The sequence below is a fragment of the Balaenoptera musculus genome, chromosome 9, assembly GCF_009873245.2.
Source record: "Balaenoptera musculus isolate JJ_BM4_2016_0621 chromosome 9, mBalMus1.pri.v3, whole genome shotgun sequence".
Classification (NCBI taxonomy): domain Eukaryota; kingdom Metazoa; phylum Chordata; class Mammalia; order Artiodactyla; family Balaenopteridae; genus Balaenoptera; species Balaenoptera musculus.
In genome coordinates, this window is record NC_045793.1 from 2,752,546 (window position 1) to 2,763,002 (window position 10,457).

Below are 10,457 nucleotides of genomic sequence, written 5' to 3' on the forward strand. Positions count from 1 at the left end.
CGGATTCTGACGCCAGCACGAGGGTTGGGCGCTACTCCTTCGACCCCTTTTGGCAGCCGGAGGAGGAAGGCTCTCTAAGCGCCAAGGAACCCTGCTCCGCAGGCCTGGGGGTGGCCGCAACTGTCCTCCCCACCCCCGTCCCCGGGCTCCCAGGCCTCAGCCTAGTCTCTACCCGACTAAGGAGGACTGTGGACACAGCTCCGCCTGGGCCTGGTAGGGACACAGCCAGGCCTGGGGGCGGGGGCCGTTCAGCTCCAAGGAGCAAGGACTTCCTTTACAAAGGAACTTTCCTCTGAGGGACATTTAGGAAACCGGCCTTCTGCGGGGGCAATGACTTGGTGGGGACCCAGCCCGGTGCGTCACCGGTGCTGCAGCCCGGGTCCAAATCCGAGACACGCAGAACCGTCCGTGGTGGTCCAGGTGGAACCGAGTGGCAGCTGGACTTCGGAAAGCGTGGCCTTCCCTTTAGGCCTGACTCTGGTCTCCACTAGCTCCTAGTGAAAGTGGCTGGCAAGCACTGAAGTGGATCTCCATGAGTTATGAGCTTAATGACTGTAGCTGTTGAATTTTAAAAATGTAATAAACACAGGAGCAAAACCAGAATCTCAGCGTTTGGAAGGTCTGAGAGCTCATTTAGTCCAATCCCCTACCAGAAGGGGGAAAAAAGGCAAAAGAAAAATCGTATGCCACTGTAGGCCTAGTGTCTGCTTGCATGCCTCTGAGGACGGGGAACTCATTACCTTGCAAAACCATACATAGCCCCTTAACAGTGTTATGATTTGCCAACAGATTAAAAAACAAAACCCAAAAATGATTGCTTAATGTTGCTATGTTGTCTTTTTATTAAAAAGAGAGAGAGAGGCCAATCGGGTAATAGAAGTTGTGCTAGTGGGGTTTTAATTTTGTCTTTAGGAACCCCCAGATCTGTGCAGGGGTGGGGTGGTGGCTAGGGAAGACGCTGGGGATGGCTGGCGTGATCCCGCCCCATTAATGCTCCTGGAACCAGGCAGCTGGAGCTCTGGAGCCTCCGCAGTGAGGAACGTGTCTTTGCAAAACCCGGGAGCGGCTCAGCTCCTGCTGGGAGGCCCAGCGTCCTTCCTCTTGGGAAGCCAGTGTGGAACTGAAATGCCTAAAAGGTCGCCTTTGGAACAGATGATCCTCTCTAGTCTCTGAGCTTCTTCTTCTGGGAGAATAAAACTTTTTTAAGCCAAGAAAGTTTGGAAATAGGGCAGTTGGATGCGCAGGGCGCACGTCGGCTGTCCTGCGTGGCCAAGTGGGTTGTGGGTCCCGAGATCGAAAATCCCAACCGCTTCCAGCAGAGGCATCCGGTCAGCTCTGCCAAAGCCGGTCCTTTCCCAGCATCCACCTTGGGATGTTGTCCATGTCCGTTGCTTTGGGGCTAAAGACAACAATCAAACGTAAAAGGGGAGAGCCTCTTTGCCTCAGGTCAACTAACAGTTCCTCTCCCCAGCGGGTGAGCGCCTCTGTCCAGCTGAGGAGCAGCCAGGGGGACGGAGACCTGTTGAGTCCTGCAGGATTTTAAATATTTATTCAACAGAAAAGCACTGTACTTTGGAACACTTCTTTCTGGTAAAGAAATGTGTACTTAAATTACTTTGGTTGTTCTGTATTCACATGAGCTATCCAAAGTGTCTTCAATATTTAAAAAAAAAAAATTACGCTTCTGGCGACGAAGGTAGGCATGTGCACACCTGCTGGCAGAGGCGAAGACCATGAACACCTGAGCACTGGGGAGGATGCCCAGGGTAGTTTGGCTGGACTCAGAAACACACTTAAAAAAAAAAAACTAGTCATTACACCTTGGACATCCAATATTTTACAATAAAGCGTTTTGTTTTCTTTTTTATTTAATGTAACTTTCAAGAATTTAAACACACAAAAATGCAGGGGGAATGTTCACAATTTTGATAACCACAGTTGTAAATAGAAACATTCACTTCTTATAAGATTATAAATATTTGCTACTGGAACTGTAAAACGCACATGTTTTATAAACTAAAAAATAAAAAATAAAAAAATAAAAAACCAAAAAACTTTGCTTCCTGCTAAAAAGGCATATCATTTCATTGAGTTTCCTAAGCAGCAGATGGTTATTCACAGAATTTTAAATTACAACTTTTGCTTTTATAGTTTTTGTTTTAAAAAGGTTTACATTAGTATGTACAAAGTGAAACTATTATCGCAGTGAAATAAAGAGGTTTAAGGCAAAGAGAGAAGTTCACCCTCAGTCCTCAGGGGCAGAGCCATGACTCCTGGCTCAGCCATGGGTACACCCCCTGGGCTGTCCCAGTGCAGATGGACATTTGGACACAATTCTTTTTCCATACACTAAACAGAAGACAGTGTGGAGTTATATATATAGATATAGATAATGTGTTTGTTTATATATATGTACTTGATGGGGATATATTGAATATATTTAATTTACACTGTACCACACCTTCAAAAAAATAAAATGTATATTTTAAAAAAACAAGAAAAGACAAAAAGTGATAAGAAATGATTATTTACACATTTTCTTCCTTCCTCTAGATCCTGGAGAATTCTGAGTTCCTTTAAAGTCAAGGTAGCCACACGTTCCAGAATTGTGGACTCTTACACGTCTGCTTGTGTGTGTGTATATGAGCATGTATATATACGTACACACACACGTATTTACCTTGAAAGAGTGCTCTCTATAGCAGAAGCGGCCACTTTACAAAAAAAAGAAAAAAGAAAAGAAAAGAAAAAGAAAGAAAAGAAAGAGAAGAAAAAAGGAAGGGAGGAAATGCCAGCTCCCTCTCCAGGCCTCTGCCGGCCAGAGATGGAGGCAGCGGACCTCGGCCGCGTTTCTGGGGCCCAGGCGGCCCCTGGGCTGCTGATGGAGCCGCAGGGGAGTCTCTGGGCCCAGGCCTGGAGGGGTGGGGTGGCCTCACCGCCCGCGGGCCTCCGGCCACATACCCGGCCCCTCGGCCCTGAGCCCCGGAGCAGTGCCCGGAGGCGGGAGAGTTGGCGCTGGCGGCAGGCGGCTGGACTGGGGACAGCGACACAGACGCAGACGGAAGCACGCAGGGAGGCGCGGGCCAGGCCTCGGCGAGGAGGAGGACCGGAAGGGAAGGCAGGAGGCGGGGATGGGGGAGCCGGCCGTGGGCCCCTCGGCCCAGGCAGCCCGGCACGTCCAGGCTTGGGGGGTGCCGAGCCTCCAGCCGCCGCCCCGCCAGGGCCCCTTCGCCGCCGACTGCCGGGTGGCGAGGGCGAGGCCGGGGATGTGGCCCCTCCTGCTGCCCTCACCAAGCCCACACGAACAAAGTGGCAGAACTCATAGGCCAAGTAGGAGCTATTTATTCGGTTCACAGTCGTGTGAAATGCAGCAATAAAAATCTTTGGACTTCAGCAAGTTGTTTTAATGTTTTTCTCCTTTTGAAATTAAAAAAAAGAAAAAAAGTGTCCGATGTCCCATAATGGAACTTAGGGGATTAAAAAAGATGAAACCCTACGCAGCCCCCTTCGCCAAAAAAAAAAAAATCGTAAAATTAGCATAATCTCATAAACATAAGAAAACTCAAAAAATATTTTATAGTCAGATATTTTGGATTTTACACCTCCTGTAAATTATATATACACAGAATATTGCAGAACCATAGCTAATACACGGTATTTTCACTATTAATGCTGGTATAATCTTTATACACTGGCCCTTTATTTATGATTTTAAATTATTGCATTGTTTAGCTCGGACTGAGACTGGGCTTGACGCCCGCCCCCTACTCACTGTCCGACTTGCCCTCCTTGGCGGTGGTGGAGTGGTTGTACAGGCCCTGCGCCATGAGGTGCACGGCCAGCGTGTTCTTGTTGCCCGTGGCCTTCTTGATCTTGGCGCGCTTGTTCTGGAACCAAATCTTGATCTGTGACTCATTGAGGCTGAGCTCCTGGGCCAGGCTCTGGCGCCGCTGCTCCGTCAGGTACCTGTTGGTCTGGAACTCGGCCTTGAGCCTCTGCAGCTGCTCCGCCGTGAAGGCCGTGCGGGGCCGCTTGTCCTCTTTGTTGGGGTTCTTCTTCTTTGGTTTGCGAGACCTGGGACCTAGATAGGCATGGTGGACACAGAGAACTCAGTGAGGAGGGCTCCAGGCCTGCCTCCTTACTCAGGGGTGGGTCACCCACGGGCACAGAGTGGGTCACCCACGGGCACGGAAGGATGCAGAGGCCGGGAGGGAGGCGGCTGCCCAAGGCCAGCTGGCTGACCTGGAGGAAAGCTGGCCTGGACTTGAGATGGGATGGGGCGGAGCTCCCACCCACCTCCAGGACCCTCCCCTGGGGAGCGAGGAGGTGGCCCAGGAAGTCTGCAGGAGGGACCATGAGTGCGGGTGAAGGGCAGGCTTAGCGGAAAGGGCTCCGGATGAAAGGAGAACTCCTGCAGGAAAGCGAAAAACCACAACTTTGTGGCCAGGCTTTTTCTAGCCCTTTCTGAGGTTCTGTCCAGGAATAAGTACAGGACGGGGGTAGGTGCTGGAAGAGAGGTGAGGGAGAAAGATCAGGGCGGGGCAGCCGGAGTAGCAGGAAGAGCCCTGGGGGGTGTAAAGGGACTCCCACAGGGAACACCCCCCAGGTCCCAAGGGCCCGGGGGCAGGGTCAGCAGGGCCCCGAGAACAGGAGGGGCCCAGAGGTCTGCCTCCCCACCTGGCCCTGGGCCCAAGTTCACTGCTCGCTTTAGGAACGGAAAGGCGCCCACATGTCCTTGCCTGAGTGGGGCAGGAGCACTGAGCTTCCTACCCCTTCACCGCACCAGGTCTCCCCAGTCCCCTGTCCAGGAGAGGGGGCACGGCGCGTGGTCGGGAGCAGAGGAGGCCGCTGGGGGGCCTGGGTGACCTTGGGCAGAGGTTCACACTTCTGACCCCTCACACCTCCTCCCGCTGGGACGCCCCACAGCACTTGAGGGTGGCTTGGGACCGTGGTGGTGAGGCTCCCAGGACCTGGCCATGGGAAAAGGCCTGAGAAAGGAGAGCAGAGGAAAGGGGGCCAAGTGTGTTCTTTTCGTTGGTCTCAGAAGGTGGGCCCCGCGAGCGTGTCTGTGAGGGAAGAGGCCTTTGCAGGAGGGAGTCACGGCTGCACGCCTGGGGTTCTTAATCTGTGAAGTGTGTGAATTGACTCTGGGGGGCTCCTGGCCCCAGCTTCTTCCGAGGCGCCCTCGGTGGGAGGCTGGAGAAGGCTAGACCTCGGGCAGCCGGAGCACCCAGGTCCCCGCCCCTCTCTGCAGGGTCAGGGGGCTGCCTAGCCACGCAGCGCAGCGCCGGCGGAGGGATCCAGCTGCGAGCCCCTCCGGCGGCACCCGGACCCGGACCAGGAAGGTGGGTTCGGTCCCCGGCCCGCGCCGAGCGAGGGGTCTGGGACGGTCCGCAGGCCCAGGGGGCGCCAAGCCCTCCGTCCCCCGCCCACCGAGCCCTGTCCTCCCTCTCCGGGACGCACGATCGGAAAGAGGGGGCCGTGCGCGCTGGAGAGGGGGCGCCAAGGGCTGACTCGGCTCACACTCCGGGCCTTTCAGCTTCCAGAGCACGCCCCCGCTCACACCCACCCACGCGCACTGCCCCACGCGCGCGCACACTCACGGTCCCGTCGCACCCACGCCGAGGGCACCGGCTCCTCGCCCAGCAGCCTGGCTCTTACCCGGGGGGTGCGGATCCGGGGCGGCGGCCGGCGTCCCGGGCGCGCCAAGGGGGAAGGAGGTGTCTCGGCGAGGCCTCGACAGGCCCCGGGCGGCCCCGCGCCTGCTCGGCCCCCCAACGAAGCCTCGAGTAGCGGAGCCGGTTCTCCGTCTCCACTGCCGCCCTCCCCAACCCCCAAACTCCTCTGGTCCTGGGGTGCTCGCACACAACGAATCAGCCCACAAAAGATACACACCATTTTACGCAAAGAAAATCTAACTAGAATCAGAATTTTTAGTTCCTTTTCTTTCTTGATTTTCTTTCAAACCGCAAACACTTCAGGAGTCTCGGAAACAGGACCAAACCTCCGCAAGAAAACTCTGCGTTGCTGCTTTCTTAAACGCCAAGAAACAAATCTTATCTTACGGGGCTTTTTTTTTTTTTTTTAAGTCCAGGAAGAGCAGCCGCCGAGCCAGGCCGGGCTGCCGGGCTCCCGCGGGCCACTGGGGCCTGGCGCGGCCGCGACTCCGGCGCCGCCGCACAAAGCCGGGCCGAGGCTCCTCGCCGGCCGCATTGTGAGCCTATATGTTAATTAAATATTAACAAAGGAGAGAGGCGAGAACAATGGAGCAAATTTCAGATCTAGCTGGAGAAATCTGGATTTCATCAGAGATATACACACCATCTCTGCGGGAAGGCGGCCAAGGGGTGACTTTGTTGTGCTGTGAACTGGGTAAACGACCCCCGCAAAACAGTTGAGGGCTGTGGGGGGGCAAGGGGGTCCGGTCTGCGCTGCCGGCTCGGGGACAAATGGAGTCTGCGCCTAATGGCGGTTCGCAGCCGCAGACCCGCATTTAACGCGGCTGATGATTTCTACAGGGACATGGACTTAGCTTTTAAAAATCCCGGATCTATGAAAAATACGCCCAGAAGCTCTGCACACCCCCACGGGCTCCCGCCACATTCCCTCTGAAATCTGCTCCTTTTCTACGCAGAGCTGCCCCAGGAAAGCTCTGGGAAAGGTCCTTTCTATTTGGGGATTGCAGGCCTCCCTCCTCCAAGCTGTGTGCGCGCCGGCTCGGCAGTCAAACCAGGCACGGGGCAAAGGGCGCCTCTATTTCCATCCTTCCCTCCGCGGATCCCCCCAGGCCCCCTCATCAGCCCCAGCTGAGGAAGAGCAGACAGCCTTGCTTTCTTCCCCGGCCACATCTGGGATAACTGGGTCGTAGGATGAGTCTAGGTCTGCGGTGGGCTGGGCGTGGGTCCCGGGTCTGGACTGAGTTGGAAGAACGCGGAGAAGGGGTGGAGAGTGTGAGCTTCCGGGCCTGTCTGGCAGCCACCCCGTTCCCACCAAATAAACTCCAGCCAAGGGAGGGATGGGCTAGGGGCTGCAAGAAGAGGCCCAAAAGGCAAGAGAGAAAGGAGGTCCTGTGCTTTTGCCGTTCTACGAAGTCTGTACCCCCTTGTGAATCAGTCCTGCCCCCTCTCCTCCCGGCCGCTGCCGGGGTCAGCGTCAGCCGCAAACAATGTCGCTGTGTGTGTCTTTGTGTTGGGGGACAGGGATCCTGGTGTCTTCTTCCTCCGGGTAAGTTCCCGCGCCAGCGCTGCCCCGCAACCCCACGGGCCTCCCCACGGCGGGCCAGGACATGGGTCCCCAGGACTCACCTGAAGAAGGTCGGTCCGAGTAGCGCGTGCAGTAGACCCAAGCCGGCCAGAGCATGGGCTGCGCACCCAGGTTGGCGCTGGCCTGCGAACTGTCCGAGTCTGAGCTCACAGACAGGTCGCCGCCGCCCAAGCCGCGGGCCTTGAGCGCCCCGTCCAGGGGGCCCCCGGCGTCTCCGCCTTTCTTGGCGCCGCTGTGCAGCGAGAGCGCCTTGGAACCGCCTTCGCCGTCACCCGGAGAGTCGCCGCCGCCACCGCCGGGCAGCGGCCCGCCCGCACCCGGCGCACCCGGCGCGTTCTGCCGGGGCTCCCGGCCCGACCCCAGGAGCTGCTCGGCGCCGGCCGCGCCGCCGCCTCCCTCCGCGCCGCCCGCGCCGCCTTCGCCGCCGCCTCTGCCTCTTCCGGAGCCGGCGCAGCACGTCCCTGCGTCCTTTCTCCGGCCGAACTCGGGCCGCAGGATATTGTCGATGAAGAAGTTGGTAATGCGGTGTGGATGCTGGTGGTTGCCCGGCGCCTGCAGGACCGCGGGCAGCATCAGAGCCCGCCGGCGGCCAGTGTCCGCGTCGCCCGGGCTGCTGCCGCCGCCGCCCGAGCCGCCGCTGGGGCTGGATTCCGGCTGCCGCTGCCCCTCCACCGCCGCCGCCGCCGCCGCCGCCGCCGCTTCGCTGGGCTTGGGGTCATTCTCCTCCATGCTGTTCGCAACAAATCCCAAATCGCTTCTCCGGGGAGTCCCTCCAATCAGCCCTCGGCCCGCCCGCTCTGCACGCGGAGACTCTCGCGGCCAGCCCGTGCCCCTACCCCGCCGAGTCTTCCGAGGGCGTGCGCGGCGGCCGCAGCCAGGGCTGGGCTCCTACAAGTCGCCGGCCGCGCTCAGAGCGGAGCCACGTTCCAATCCACGAGTTGAGTTAGAAAATACCGAGAGTCGCCCCGCGCCCAGATGCCGGGAGATTCAAAAGAGTCCGGTCCTCGTCTTCGCAGCGCACCCGGGCGCTACACAGTCACAATGGTCCAGCGCGGACCCGGGGCGCCTCCGGGCTCCGCGCTCCTCTCCACGTCCGGCTGCCTCCGATCCGGCGCTGCCGCGGCGGCCGCCCGGGGCTAGAGCTCCGCGCATGCAGGCAGCGCGCTCCCCCGCGCTCACGCCCGCCGGGCCCCACTCGGGCAGCCGCCGCCGCCCGGCCGCCCCCGCCCGCGCGCCCCGGCCGGCCCTCGAGGGTGCGGGGCGCGAGCGGTCAGCGCGCCCGCCGCCGCCAGCACGCACATGGAGGCCCGCGGGCCCGCGCTGCGCTCCGCCGGCCTCGGGGCCCCCTCCGCGCGGCCGCCGCCCCGCTGCGGACCGGGGCGCCCCACCGGCGTGCGGCCGCGCCCCCGCCGAGCCCCGCCGAGCCCCGCGGCCCGAGTCGCATGGGTGAGCGGCGGGAGGCGCGGGCCGGGCCGGGCCGGGCTGGGCCGCCCGCGCTCCCTCGCCGTCTGCGCGCCCTCGCCGCCTCGGCCTCCGCGCGGCTCGGAAATTTCCAGGCCACTTAGCGCAACCCGAGACACTTTGACTCTGGATTTTTGTTCTTATTTTTAACAGAGCCCCCTCGAGTGACGTCGCGGGCCGGTCTCCTGGACACGTGCCTCGGGCCAATGGTCGCGGCGCCGCGCGCCCACGTGACGCGCCGGCGGCCGCTCGGTGACAGGAGCCTCCCGCCGCCCCTCCCCCGCCGTCGCCGCCCCTCCCCCCCTTAAAGCGGCAGCGTCCTGGCGCTCCGGGGACCGGAGCCCGAACCGGCGAGACCGCGGCCGCGTACCCTGCGCTCGCTCGTGTTTTCCCTGCCGCTTCTCGGTTCAGGGATCTGAGAAACCCGCGCGATAGCCCCGCCGGGTCACCCCGGCGTGCAGACGTGGACAAGCGCTGGAAGACTGCTATTTTTTAACATTTCCATATTGTTTACCGTGGGGAAAAATCCCACAATTCCTTGCACAAAATGCATAAATAACATTAAGTGAGCTGCCGAGATACAAAGGGACTTTTGTAGTCCGCCTTCCTTGCTGGTCGGAGAGGGGAATTGTCACTTCCATTTGACTTTGGTAACCTGGCAGATTCCTGTCTTAAACGCAGAGCTGACGCGCAGGACCCTCTTCCTACAGACACTCATCGTAAGTGTGCGTGTGTGTGCGCGTGTGCGCGCTTGTGCAGGGAGCCGCGTGTATACGGTAGGATTCCACCCCGGGACAACGATCCTCCTGAAACATGCATGCAGATCCAGAAGAGCTCGGGAATACGATTTGGGACTCCGTGTGGGGGAAGAGAAATGAAGGAGCCTAAGGGTTATAAAGGAGTCTTCTTTTCTGGAAAGGGAAGGGGAGCTGACGGTCAGCCAAGACTTCAAAACCACGTGGAGAGAAAATACTCTAGAGCAGCTGCCTCCCCCCAATTCCCCACCCATCATCTGCCCCACCCCAGGGAGGGACTACCAGGAGGACATTCACCTCATTTTCTTGTCTTAAAATCCTTTAAACTAGTTTTTCTGGAGAGCAGGGCCCATCTGAAAGGGAAATTAGAAATCACATGGTGGGGTGGCCCCCCAATTTGTTTCCCCCCCGCTTTCCTCTATCCCTTCTAAACTTCCTTTCCAGTTGCTGTCAGAATGTCCAACTTGAACTTCTGTTTCCCCTTCTGTCCCCCCTGCTCCTTCTGGCTCCTTCCTGTTCACTCTTGTGTCCTTGCCCCCAGCTGCAGACACCCCACCAAACACCCGTTGTTACCCCAGGCATGCCTGTCCATCGTTTAAAAGGCACTTTCATGGACATTTTCAAAGTTCGAGAAACATCCAAAAGGGCAACTCTGAGGGTGCTGGAGCGCTGGCACAATGAAAGTACACTGGAGGGGATGAGAAGAAGGACGGGGAGAGGCAGAAGAGGGAGAGCCCAGGTGCCCTAGGTCTGGAGTGCCCAGGTGGCTGCGGGGTACCCAGCAACTGAGGCCCCCCACGGGGCCGGCCCTGGGCCTGGGGCAGCCAGCAGGAGGCTGTCAGGCCTGGAGGGATGGAGTAGGGTCTGGACAAGCAGCCCTCCTGGCGGTGTGACCACCAGGCCACGTTGAGGCTTGAAGGCTTGACCCTGACCTGGCTCTCCTTTTCTCTGGTCCCCACCCAGGTCCTATGCTCTCTC

At 58.8% G+C, this 10,457-nt stretch overlaps 1 protein-coding gene across 1 annotated transcript; it reads right to left on the reverse strand.

Annotated features, from left to right (window-relative positions):
• Positions 1–3,738: 3,738 nt before the first annotated feature.
• EN2 (engrailed homeobox 2) lies at positions 3,739–8,468 on the reverse strand. The gene is made up of 2 exons (XM_036862781.1): positions 7,305–8,468; positions 3,739–4,081 (listed from the first exon to the last, which is right to left on the reverse strand). Exons 1-2 carry the CDS (start codon positions 7,990–7,992, stop codon positions 3,765–3,767), a joined length of 1,005 nt encoding a protein of 334 aa, XP_036718676.1. The 5' UTR covers positions 7,993–8,468; the 3' UTR covers positions 3,739–3,764.
• Positions 8,469–10,457: the final 1,989 nt, after the last annotated feature.

Bases quoted from the DNA above. Each gene is read 5' to 3' on its own strand.
- EN2 (XM_036862781.1), bottom strand. From the start codon at position 7,992: ATGGAGGAGAATGACCCCAAGCCCAGCGAAGCGGCGGCGGCGGCGGCG. The intron at 4,082-7,304 runs GTGAGTCCTGGG...ATGCCTATCTAG, and splicing joins CTCGGACCGACCTTCTTCAG to GTCCCAGGTCTCGCAAACCA.